General features: G+C 34.5%; 1 protein-coding gene across 3 annotated transcripts; it reads right to left on the bottom strand.

Annotated features, from left to right (window-relative positions):
• Window positions 1-4,795: 4,795 nt before the first annotated feature.
• LOC140827680 (probable serine/threonine-protein kinase PBL3) lies at window positions 4,796-9,209 on the bottom strand. 3 transcript variants are annotated; one of them, XR_012117006.1, is made up of 7 exons: window positions 8,891-9,209; window positions 7,132-7,382; window positions 6,916-7,051; window positions 6,662-6,798; window positions 6,465-6,588; window positions 5,666-6,375; window positions 4,796-5,396 (listed from the first exon to the last, which is right to left on the bottom strand). XR_012117006.1 is itself a non-coding variant. In XM_073190455.1 (6 exons), exons 1-6 carry the CDS (start codon window positions 9,012-9,014, stop codon window positions 6,056-6,058), a joined length of 1,116 nt encoding a protein of 371 aa, XP_073046556.1. In that variant the 5' UTR covers window positions 9,015-9,205; the 3' UTR covers window positions 4,796-6,055. The 3 variants fall into 3 exon arrangements, 1 of the variants encoding a protein (XP_073046556.1); XR_012117005.1 differs by having other exon boundaries at window positions 8,867-9,205; XM_073190455.1 differs by having other exon boundaries at window positions 4,796-6,375; window positions 8,867-9,205.
• Between the last annotated feature and the right edge of the window lie 1,011 nt (window positions 9,210-10,220).

Here is a 10,220-nt window from a genome sequence, read left to right as displayed (position 1 = left end):
TGTAATTATGGTTTTTGGTTCAGGCAAACTGAGTTGTCCTTTAAAATTTTCAACCAAAATCTTTGCTACAAAGTTTGATGTTGCTTGTCAATGCATTTTCCTCCGATATGAAAGGTCACGAGTATGTGTGTTATGATAAACACGCATAGAGAATTGTGATGAATTCTCTATTTTTTATGCACGTATTTTCCAACTGCAACTCGGTGTAACACATCTAACATCATAAATTTTTTTGTTGGATTTCGAACATCTATTTCAAAGGACGCATTTAAACAAATCTTAAACAATTCTGTTTGAAATTCATTTTAGCTCTCAAACTCTTGACCGACAAAAAAATTAGACAAATAATTAAAAGAATAAGTCACATTTCCTTCAGCATCTCCTACTGTGGCTAATAATGTAGAATCTTGCACATCTTGTTCAGGATAAGAAAATTCAACTTGTGTATTATGTGTTGTACACGATATAAGCTCTTCAATATGATTCTCTTCATTCACAACAAATTCATTCTCAACAATTTATGTTACCACATTATCAATACTTGTTATTTCATCCACCCCATTCTCATGCACATTCATTTCATTGTCTAAGTCATTCTAAAAAAATACTCCATCAAAATATTCATCATATGTTCTCTCATTACCACCATATACTTCAGTTTCACAATTGTCAACCATCTCATTATTATGATCTCTACAAACTTCAAGATCTTTAGCATTGTCAGTTTTTCATAACTTGTTTCAAAGCCACTTGTTTTGATAATTCAACATGAAGCCAAGGTCTAACATTTGAAATGCCAAAAGACAGATATGTTGTCAATGCTCTTGAGCTTTTTATATATATTGGCCTTGGATTACATGCCTCAATTTTCGGCAAGTAACTTAGCTTCAATACCATATCATGTCTATCCAAATGAAGTGCCTCAAAAATTGCATCTTCAACATCTTCAATACTTACATTACTATCATCAATAGATATAGCATGCCATCCCGAATTACTTACATCACACCATGAATATTTATGTTCACCGTCAACCTTCCATTCACCATAAAAATTAATTAAGATTTGAATCATATCGCTGTCCACACAATCTGAAAAAAAAGTATAAATAATGGATGTAAGGGAGTTGAAAATATATAACTATAACCGACTGATTGAATGATATTGACCGACCTGCAATGCATAACTTATTCTACGGAAATAAATGTTTCAACCTACTGAATATGAACCGACTGAATGAATGATATTAAGTGACTGTGATATATGATTTAACCGACCAACCGACTGTAATATATGATTTAACCGACCGACTGAATGCTATTGACTGACTGAAATATATAATTTAACCGACTGAAATAAATGTTTTAACAAACCGAATAAGAAATCAAATTACTTGAGTAGCTGATAATCCACACACATGAAAACATAAATGGCCAAATAAAATATCTTATACTGATATTCCAGTGATCCTATGAAAACATAAATGGCCAAATAAAATACCTTGGAGAAAAGAAAATGAAGAGATTGAGAATGCTAAGAATGGAATGAAAATTGAGAATGAGAAAAACTGGAGTAAATGGACAATAACATTGATGCAAAGGAAGAAGAGATCAAAGTTGTGAGCGTGAAAGAATGAGGAGGGGAAGTTGAGTTTTCTCAATTAGCTCAAAACCCTATTACTTAATATTTAGATTAACTATTAATTATAAAAAGGTCTATTGACCAAAAAAATATATTCTAAAGCCTTTGACCTTAATTTTTTTTTTTTTGTTTATGAGCTCAAATTTACAAATGATCTGTTCTGGGTGCCCTCTTATGTTTGTTTTTATTTTTTATTTTTTTAAATAAATTATTTAAAATAGAAAATAAAAATAAACTGCCTTGGACGTTTTTTTTAAAAAAACAATTGTTTCTTTCATTTAAAACTTATATATACTAATATTTTAATTTTTAAATAAACTACATCATTAAAACATGTTAAGTAATAAAAAATTAAAATAATATTATAATTTAATTTAAATAATCATTTAAGTAAATAAAATTGAAAATTTATTTATTTAATTTAAATAAAAGTAAAGATGAATGAGTGTACAGACTTAGGGATGTAAACGATCCAAACCAAACCAAACAGTATCAGTCTTGAGCTTGGTTTGTTTAAGATTGTTTGAGGCTCGAGCTCGATTCGAGCTTCTATTATCAGGCTCGAGCTCGGTTTGTATTGAAATTACTGAGCTCGAGAAAAGCTCGAGCTCGGCTCGTTAAAAGCTCGTTTAGTATGTTAATCAAACCAGACTCGAGTTTGATTCATTAATAGCTCATTTAGCATGTTTAACAAGCCTGGCTTGAGCTCGTCTCGTTTTCGAGCTCGATAAGCATAGAATTGAGCTCGAGTTTGAGTTTGAATCGAGCTTGCTAAAAAATAAATATATCTATAAACTAATTTTAAATCAGACATAAAAATGTAAATTCATTCATAAATAACCAAAACGACACAAATAAGAGCTAAAAAACATAAATCAGTATATTATTGAACATTCCAAAATCTTGTTTGCGAGTTACCTAAACGAGCCGAGCTCGAGCTCGAGCTCGCGAGCCTATTATCAAACATATTTGCGAGCTCACGAGCCGAATATCCTTAGGCTTGAGCTTGGTTTGATTAAATTTTCGAGCTCAAAATCGAGCTTGGGCTTGGTTTGATATGATTAACAAACAAACTCAAACGAACTTTTATCGAGCCGAGCTTCGAATAGCTCGCAAATGGTTTGATTCATTAACATCCCTATGTACAGTGAATAATGAGTATTAATATTAAAATAAATGTGTTGATATAATGTGAATGTAATATGTGGACCCAACACTTTTTTGAGCAGGTGGTGAGTGTCACCAATATAGATGTTATTATATAATAATTAATTTAGTGAATAAATAATAAAATATTAAAAATAAATGGAGTCATCGATATATATATATATATATATATATATATATATATATATATATATATATATATATATATATATATATATATATATAGTATATATATATAGTTTTGATACGTTGTCAATCAATCGTGTTTATCTTTGTGCCCACCACAGAGATAACGTATCCAATAAATGAGTTTTATCTTAATGGTAGACATGATTGAGAAGTAGTATAACAAAACTATATATATAAATCCTCACACACAATAAAGAAGAGAAACTTGGTCAAGGGGCTCTATTTATTTATTTTTGTTGAAAGTCAAGGGACTCTATTTATACTAGTTCTTGTGTATGTTTTTTCTCTTTATCGCTCCGAACCATGTCTTGATTATCACCCGACTTGATGACCACCTAAAAGAGTTTATTCTATCATTTCCCGTTCTGTCTATGTTACCAATTCCCAGAATATCTTGTATATGAGCACTTCGCCTAAGTCAACAGGGAGAATTATTCAGCGTATTAAAATCTAGTGACTCATGAAGACGAGGTTAAACCACAAAGTTTTCTTGCTTACATGATAATCATGCAGTTTCGCTTTTCACATTTCCTGCAAATTAATATTACACTCAAGCATCAATCTCATCGATGTTATTGAGACGTATAAAAATATAGAAATTAAAAAAATGATCTTATTTTCTGAAATCAAATATATATTTTATTTTTAAATCTCATAGAATAATACACTTTCTAAATAGTTCTCTATGGTGGAATAAATTACGAAATTAAGTTATTAGAGAATGATTAGATCATCCATTTCAAGAATTGGTATTTCTTGATTTTTTGTACACCAAAATAATATTAATAATAACGATTAATATTTTCCGTGACTTTTCTTCAAAAGAAAAAAAAAATTCCGACAAGAAGAAGTGCTGCTTTTTTTGGGATCAAATGGAAGGGTCTACCCCGAATACAAACTCATCATAGTCTTTGAATACTGGGACTGTTCTCGGCCAAGAGAGGCTCGACATGCCGTCTGCGGTGAGGATTTTCGAGCCTCGATCATGTTGTAACGAGAACGATGTAAGATGATGGTCAACTTCATTCATTTCCCTATAGATTCTTGCACTCCTCCAACACGTTTAGCACAGACACGAGGCATATATTCCTTGTAGCCATGGCACAACTAATTCGGAGTCAACCTATAATACAAAGCCTAGGATATCCTCTATCCCATGCCAGCTGCAACCCCTTGAACACTGCCCAAATCTCAACAGCCAATGTTTAGGGTGAAGCCGACCAACCAGTTCCTGTATTCATTTCGAATAACACCTCCTCCATGTTGCCTTTATAACACCCATCCGTATTCAACTTCACCCACCCTTCCTTAGGCTTTTACCACCCAAAGTACAGAGTCTTGTAACTACTCACCTTTCCTCCATGAACCTTCACAGCTAGAGCTTTAGCTATTGTTTGAGCTTGTGACTTGATCCAGCGTAGCTTATGATCTGCTCCTTTGCTTGTACTCGAGAATACAGCTTCATTTTCCACCCCCAAAGCCACCATACAATAATAGCAAACACAGCATTCCACTCGCTAGTAAAATCACATTTGACATCCGAGTGTCGGTTGGCAATAGACCTCGCCAGACCTGCTTTGCTGTTTCACATCCACTGAAGATAAGATTCACATCCTCCAACTTCACCACGCAACAAAAGCAATCTCAATTAGTCGAGAAGCTCCCCTGCGAACTCGTGCTCTTGATTTCTTAATATGATGACATGTTTCACTAACCATAGGAAAGCTCTTATTCTGTTCGGAACTTTGAGTTGCCAAATCCTCTTCCAGTCGCCATACACCCCACTATACTTTTAATAGCCAAGTTATACGCTGATTGAATTGAGAAGTTTCCCATTTTATCAACTCCCCAAAAAAGTCATAAGAGTAGGTCACATCTTCTCGCAAAATCACTGCTGCATGTTTATCTTGAATTTGTGATGGGAGAAGTAGTATCCTTGAGCAGGTATTCACATAACGACTCATTCCCAACCCAGAGGTCCATCCAAAAGCTAGTGTCTTGCCCATTGACAACTAATTTTCCGGAACCATTCTTAAAGAGAGGCGCAGCTCTAGCAATCACATGGCATATGTTAGAATAGCCTCTCTTATCGATATCATGTCGTAAGTACTTACCAGCAAGAACTTGAACCCACAAAAATCCTTTCCTTTCACCATCCTCCGCCCCAACTTTGCCAAAAATGCTATATTCATATCATGTATGGATCTAATCCCCAGGCCTAGACTTAATGACATTGATCCAGCTTACCAAGCTTACTTTTTGTTCGCCACTCTTGCCGCCCCATAATAAGTAACGAATGATTTGCTCAATTTTTTAACAAAACTCCATGGGAAGGAGAGTGGTTTGCATGACATAAACTGGCATTGCACTCAGAATAAATCGTGTCAGTACTTGTCTTCCTGCAAAGGACAATTACTTTGTTTTACATCCCTCTAATCTGGACGCAATCCTTTCCAAAATAGGAGTGTGTGGTTCTCGAGTTACCCGACCAAGAATAGAGGGCACTCCTAAATACCTCCCTAAATAATTGATTAATGGTATACGTGACAACTCTAATAATTTGTTGGATAATGCACTATCGACATTGGAAATATATACAATTGAGACTTTTGAAAATTGACCCTCTGCCCAGAACACTGACATAATAAGATAAGACAATCCTACATACCTTGCAACTACTGTTCAGAAGCTTCTGCAAACAAAACAATACCATCCGCGAAAAGGAGATGTGATATTTGCGGACCCTGCTTTGACAGTCTTACTCCTTTCCAAGCACCTTCAGCAACTGCCTTACAAATTAGATGGCTCAACCATTCAATACATAATACAAAAAAAAGATAGGGGGAGATAGACTCCCCTTGCTTGACACTTCTCTCAGATTTAAAGTAATTTAATTGTTTCTAACCAAAAAAAAAGGTATAATATTAATATTATTTTGGTCTAAATTGATCATACCGATAAAGACTTGTGGTTTAATATACAGTATATAGATATGACAAACAGAAGATACCAAAGATTTTGTACAACTGGGACAGGTAGAAACACAATTGCTCTATATTTAATCATCGATTTTCTGATTCGAGAGTTGTTGTAGTGCAACCAAAACCTCGGCCATCCGAGGTCTTAGCTCTGGATTTGAATTTAGACAACGTAAACCAAGGGTTACAGCAGTATGTGCTTCATTTTGTGTGTATTGACCCTTCAGTTTGGTGTCCATGATACCCAACAACTTTGTCTGGTCATTCATGTATATCTTCACCCAGTCCACAGGGCCATCCTCTTCAATGGCTGTAATTAGATCAATAACACGGCGCCCAGATAGTATTTCTACCAAAACAACCCCGAAGGCGAACACATCACATTTAGTCGTTAAGTGACCTGTACATATTCACGCATAAGTGAAATTTTGAGTCTGGTGAAAATACCCATAATTCTGCACTTATGACACATTGAACGGCATGACAAACCTGTCATCACATATTCAGGCGCAAGAACGTCAGATGTACCTAAAACTCGAGTAGAGTCACGAGACACATCGCTGACGGGACCATCCTTGGCTAAACCAAAGCCACACAATTTAGCATTAAATTCCTACATCCAAGAAACAAATACTTAAAACACTTTTCCGCGATAAAATAGAGCAACAAAAGTTTTGGAAGCATACCCTATCCAAAAGAATGTGATCAACATGAAAATCTCCGTGTATTACAGGAATGTCCCTATCATGCAGAAAAGAGAGGCCTCTAGCAGCACCTATAGCCACTCTGATTCTTGTATCCCAAGAAAGTGCCTGACGCCTTCCTATGAAACATGATGTCGTAAAAAATAATACTCAAAAGACATAGAATGATCACAAATCACAAATCACAAATCTAGTTCAGACACTTCTACTTTAATGACTTGAAGCATAAAAGTTACTTCTGAATAGATGGTTGTTCAAGCTTCCTTTCGGCATGTACTCATACACGAAAACCATGTTGTCTCTTTCCGAGCAATATCCGACGAGTTTAACTATGTTAGGATGATCAAGTTGACATAGATACCTATATTCAGCCTGCAAAAGTTGATAGCCCTCAACAAACCCCATGTTTACCAAGCTTTAAGGAGATAACATTTGTTGAAAGAAAATCCTACCAACCACGCAACAAGGTCCAGTTTAGTCTGTGATTTCCACTTCTTGATAGCAACAGCCATTCCAGATAGTGAGAGTGACCTCATGAATCCCTTTGCAGCAGTAAAAGTGTTCTCATGAATCCATCCTCTATAAATGACACTGAATGCTCCTTCCCCTAAACACCAATCACGTCGAAAGTTCCCTGTGGCTTTTTTTAGTTCTTCAAATTCTATGGGCCGTACGGTAAACGAATTACTCGGGGTCGAAAGAGCTGCATAATATGCATGTGACGATTCATATTTATTATATGTGGAGGTCATAATTTGTATTATGAATATGTTTAAGGAATACCAGGCTTAGATTATGATTTATGCAACCGCAGAGCTACCATTTATCAGGAATATGCATGCCTACAAGCAATACAAATACAACCTAAATTCCTTCTACACAATTCTACCCAAAAACTTTAATGAATCCAACGAGTTCGAGGGTCTCATTGGAAAACTAGAGGCATGTTAAGTAAATGTACAAATTAGAAGAGTATACCAAGCTTCAATTACACCGTTGCAAGAAACCTAAGGATGATTAATAAAAAAAAAAACAAAGGACAGTGTCAAGCACCATTCTGGATCCCAAATGGTTTGATTTATTAATAGTAGTGTAGTGATCATATTATTCATTTCTAACAAAAAAATTCCCAACCTTAAACAAATAGGCAGTAATCGAATAAAGGAAAATACTTGTTCATTTCTCATGAACTAGTGAAAGAAAAACAAGCGACACGTTCTTAGCATATTTTCGTTATCAAATGACATACTTATTAGTTATAAAATAAAATTAACTCAGAATAATTTTAGTTTACATTATCAGTTGATTCTTAATTACATTATACCATGATGAAATATACATAAAGCCAAGGTTCTAAAAAGCTTGAAGCGCCCCGAAGCGTGGATGTCGAGCTCCAAGCTTTTCAAGCTTAAGCGAGATTAGCACAAGCTTAAGCGTAAAAAAACGTTTTTTTATCTGTAGTGTAATTGTAATTATCTTAAACGAATAAATAGATAAAATAATACATATATATGATAAATTTAAGTCTGATGCATTAATTCTCATATTTATAAAAGCATAAAAATCTCAAAATTACAATCTTTATTTGTTTTTGCAACTAGACCACATTAAAAATGTTAAATATTTGTCAAATCATTATCAGACATGATTAATCATAATTAAAAATTAAAAAATAAACATCTAAATATAAACCTAATTTATTATTTAAAAATAAAAAAAAATACCTTCAAATTAAAAATTTAAAAATAAATAGATGCGATTAATTGTGCTTAAGCAAACTTAATTAAACATCTTAGTTATGCTTAATTCGGTCAAACTACAATTTAACCGTTTTTTTTCACTTTTCTCCAAAGCCGAGCGATATTGTCGAGCTTCAAGCTTAAACGAACTTTTTAGAACACTGTATAAAGCACCATGGAGTGGCGGAAGCAATACACCACTAAAGTACTAATTCTTGATATAGATAGAGAGACATAATAATATCTTCAGGGTAATTATCGGTCATAATATAGCAAAGTAACCCGCAAATACGCGATCACCACTGTCTCAAAAAGCCCAAATCCTTAAATTAGAAAACGCATTGAATCGAACAAAGATGTGTTCCGAAGTTGGCAATGGTTACGTCCCGCTTCAAACACAACTCAGAACCAAGAAAATCTTCGAATAATGTCACAAGAGAAGACATACCAGAAGCATCATGAAGGGCGGAACCAGAACTGAGTTCAGTTGAAACACAGGAGCTGCTGAAGCTGGGGCACAGCGCCACTAGCCTAAGCTCCTCTCTCTTTAAAGTGGCCTTAACCAGCCTCTCCCAGTTATCATACACCCTTGACATCGATCTGTCTCCCTCCGAATCACTGCACTGACTAGTTAAAGAAAGCGAACGATGACTGAATAAGAAGGGAAAACGTTTATTTTACGAGTGAACTACTAGTTTCTTGAATACGTCAGAGATCAGGTGAATGGGAAAGTGGGATGGTGGAGAAAATGGACTCTTGTTTTGTTTTTTTTATTCTGCTAATCTTATATTTAGATTTGAAAGCAGAAAGTTTGAAAAAGAAAAGAACGTATTGTAGTAAAAGAAACACCCACCCATTGTATTATATTATATTATATAAAGGTGTGAATCAAGATCAAAGTTTTTCTATCGCGTATTGTCAACTTTGTCCTTAATTTGTACATATGGGAGAAATTTATTTAGTGATGTTTTTTTTGTAAAATCAGTTATTATCATCAGGACAAAATTGTCAAACTACATTTATGCTAGATAATGATCAAGTTGCAAAGCTGAAACTCTAATGATGCAGCTAAAATAAATGGGTCGCGTAGACTTTTATGCAAGATCTGACTGGTTAGTAAACTGGTCCACTTGGCCCGTAAATGAGCTCAAATGGATGGTAAACGGATCTACTTAGACAATATACAATTAATTTGCAGGGCGTCACCTGCGTCACGAAAACTCGTTAAGTGGGTGTCGGGAGGGTTCTCGACATAGACACTCCGACGATCAAGTCAGTAAGCAGTTCAAAGAAAACTCAGAGAACTAAAGAACTTTTATAAAAATTAGAGCATACCTTGAATTGTCCGGAAACTCATCTATTTATAGATTTTTAAGAGCGTCTAATGGGTTTGGTCTTCCGCAATCATAATCAATATTTTGGACCTCAATAATGCTAAACCCAATTGATTTTATTAACCCAACAAATAATTGGTCTTATATCCATCATAAACCCCCCACTCTCGAGTAGCCGCAGGTAAATGAAGGTGGTGGAGAGTATAAAATTCATAAGGAAATCACGCGATCAAATATTCAGACTTTGGTGCAAGAGTGTCGTTGATTTGGAGATATTGAGAAATATATTACAGGATTTTTGTCTTATATTTAACTTTCTCTCCCTTTCAAATATTAGTGTTATAATTACGAGAAAATTTGAAATATAACCTCCATAGCATAACTTTTTAGATTTTTGACATTCTAACCATTTTAATTTGTAAACTAACCTTCATTTAAAGTTTCTATATGAATTTGATCAAAATTACT

This window comes from Primulina eburnea, chromosome 3 (genome assembly GCF_022965805.1).
Source record: "Primulina eburnea isolate SZY01 chromosome 3, ASM2296580v1, whole genome shotgun sequence".
NCBI classification, from domain to species: domain Eukaryota; kingdom Viridiplantae; phylum Streptophyta; class Magnoliopsida; order Lamiales; family Gesneriaceae; genus Primulina; species Primulina eburnea.
Note: the sequence above shows the minus strand (reverse complement) of the source record. Positions and strands in the feature narration are given on the sequence as shown.

Excerpts from the sequence above, each read along its gene's own strand:
- LOC140827680 (XM_073190455.1), bottom strand. The coding sequence starts at position 9,014 with ATGTCAAGGGTGTATGATAACTGGGAGAGGCTGGTTAAGGCCACTTTA. Across the intron at positions 7,383-8,866 it reads CGCCCTTCATGATGCTTCTG|CTCTTTCGACCCCGAGTAAT; the intron begins GTATGTCTTCTC and ends CATATTATGCAG. Across the intron at positions 6,589-6,661 it reads ATCACATTCTTTTGGATAGG|GAATTTAATGCTAAATTGTG; the intron begins GTATGCTTCCAA and ends TCTTGGATGTAG.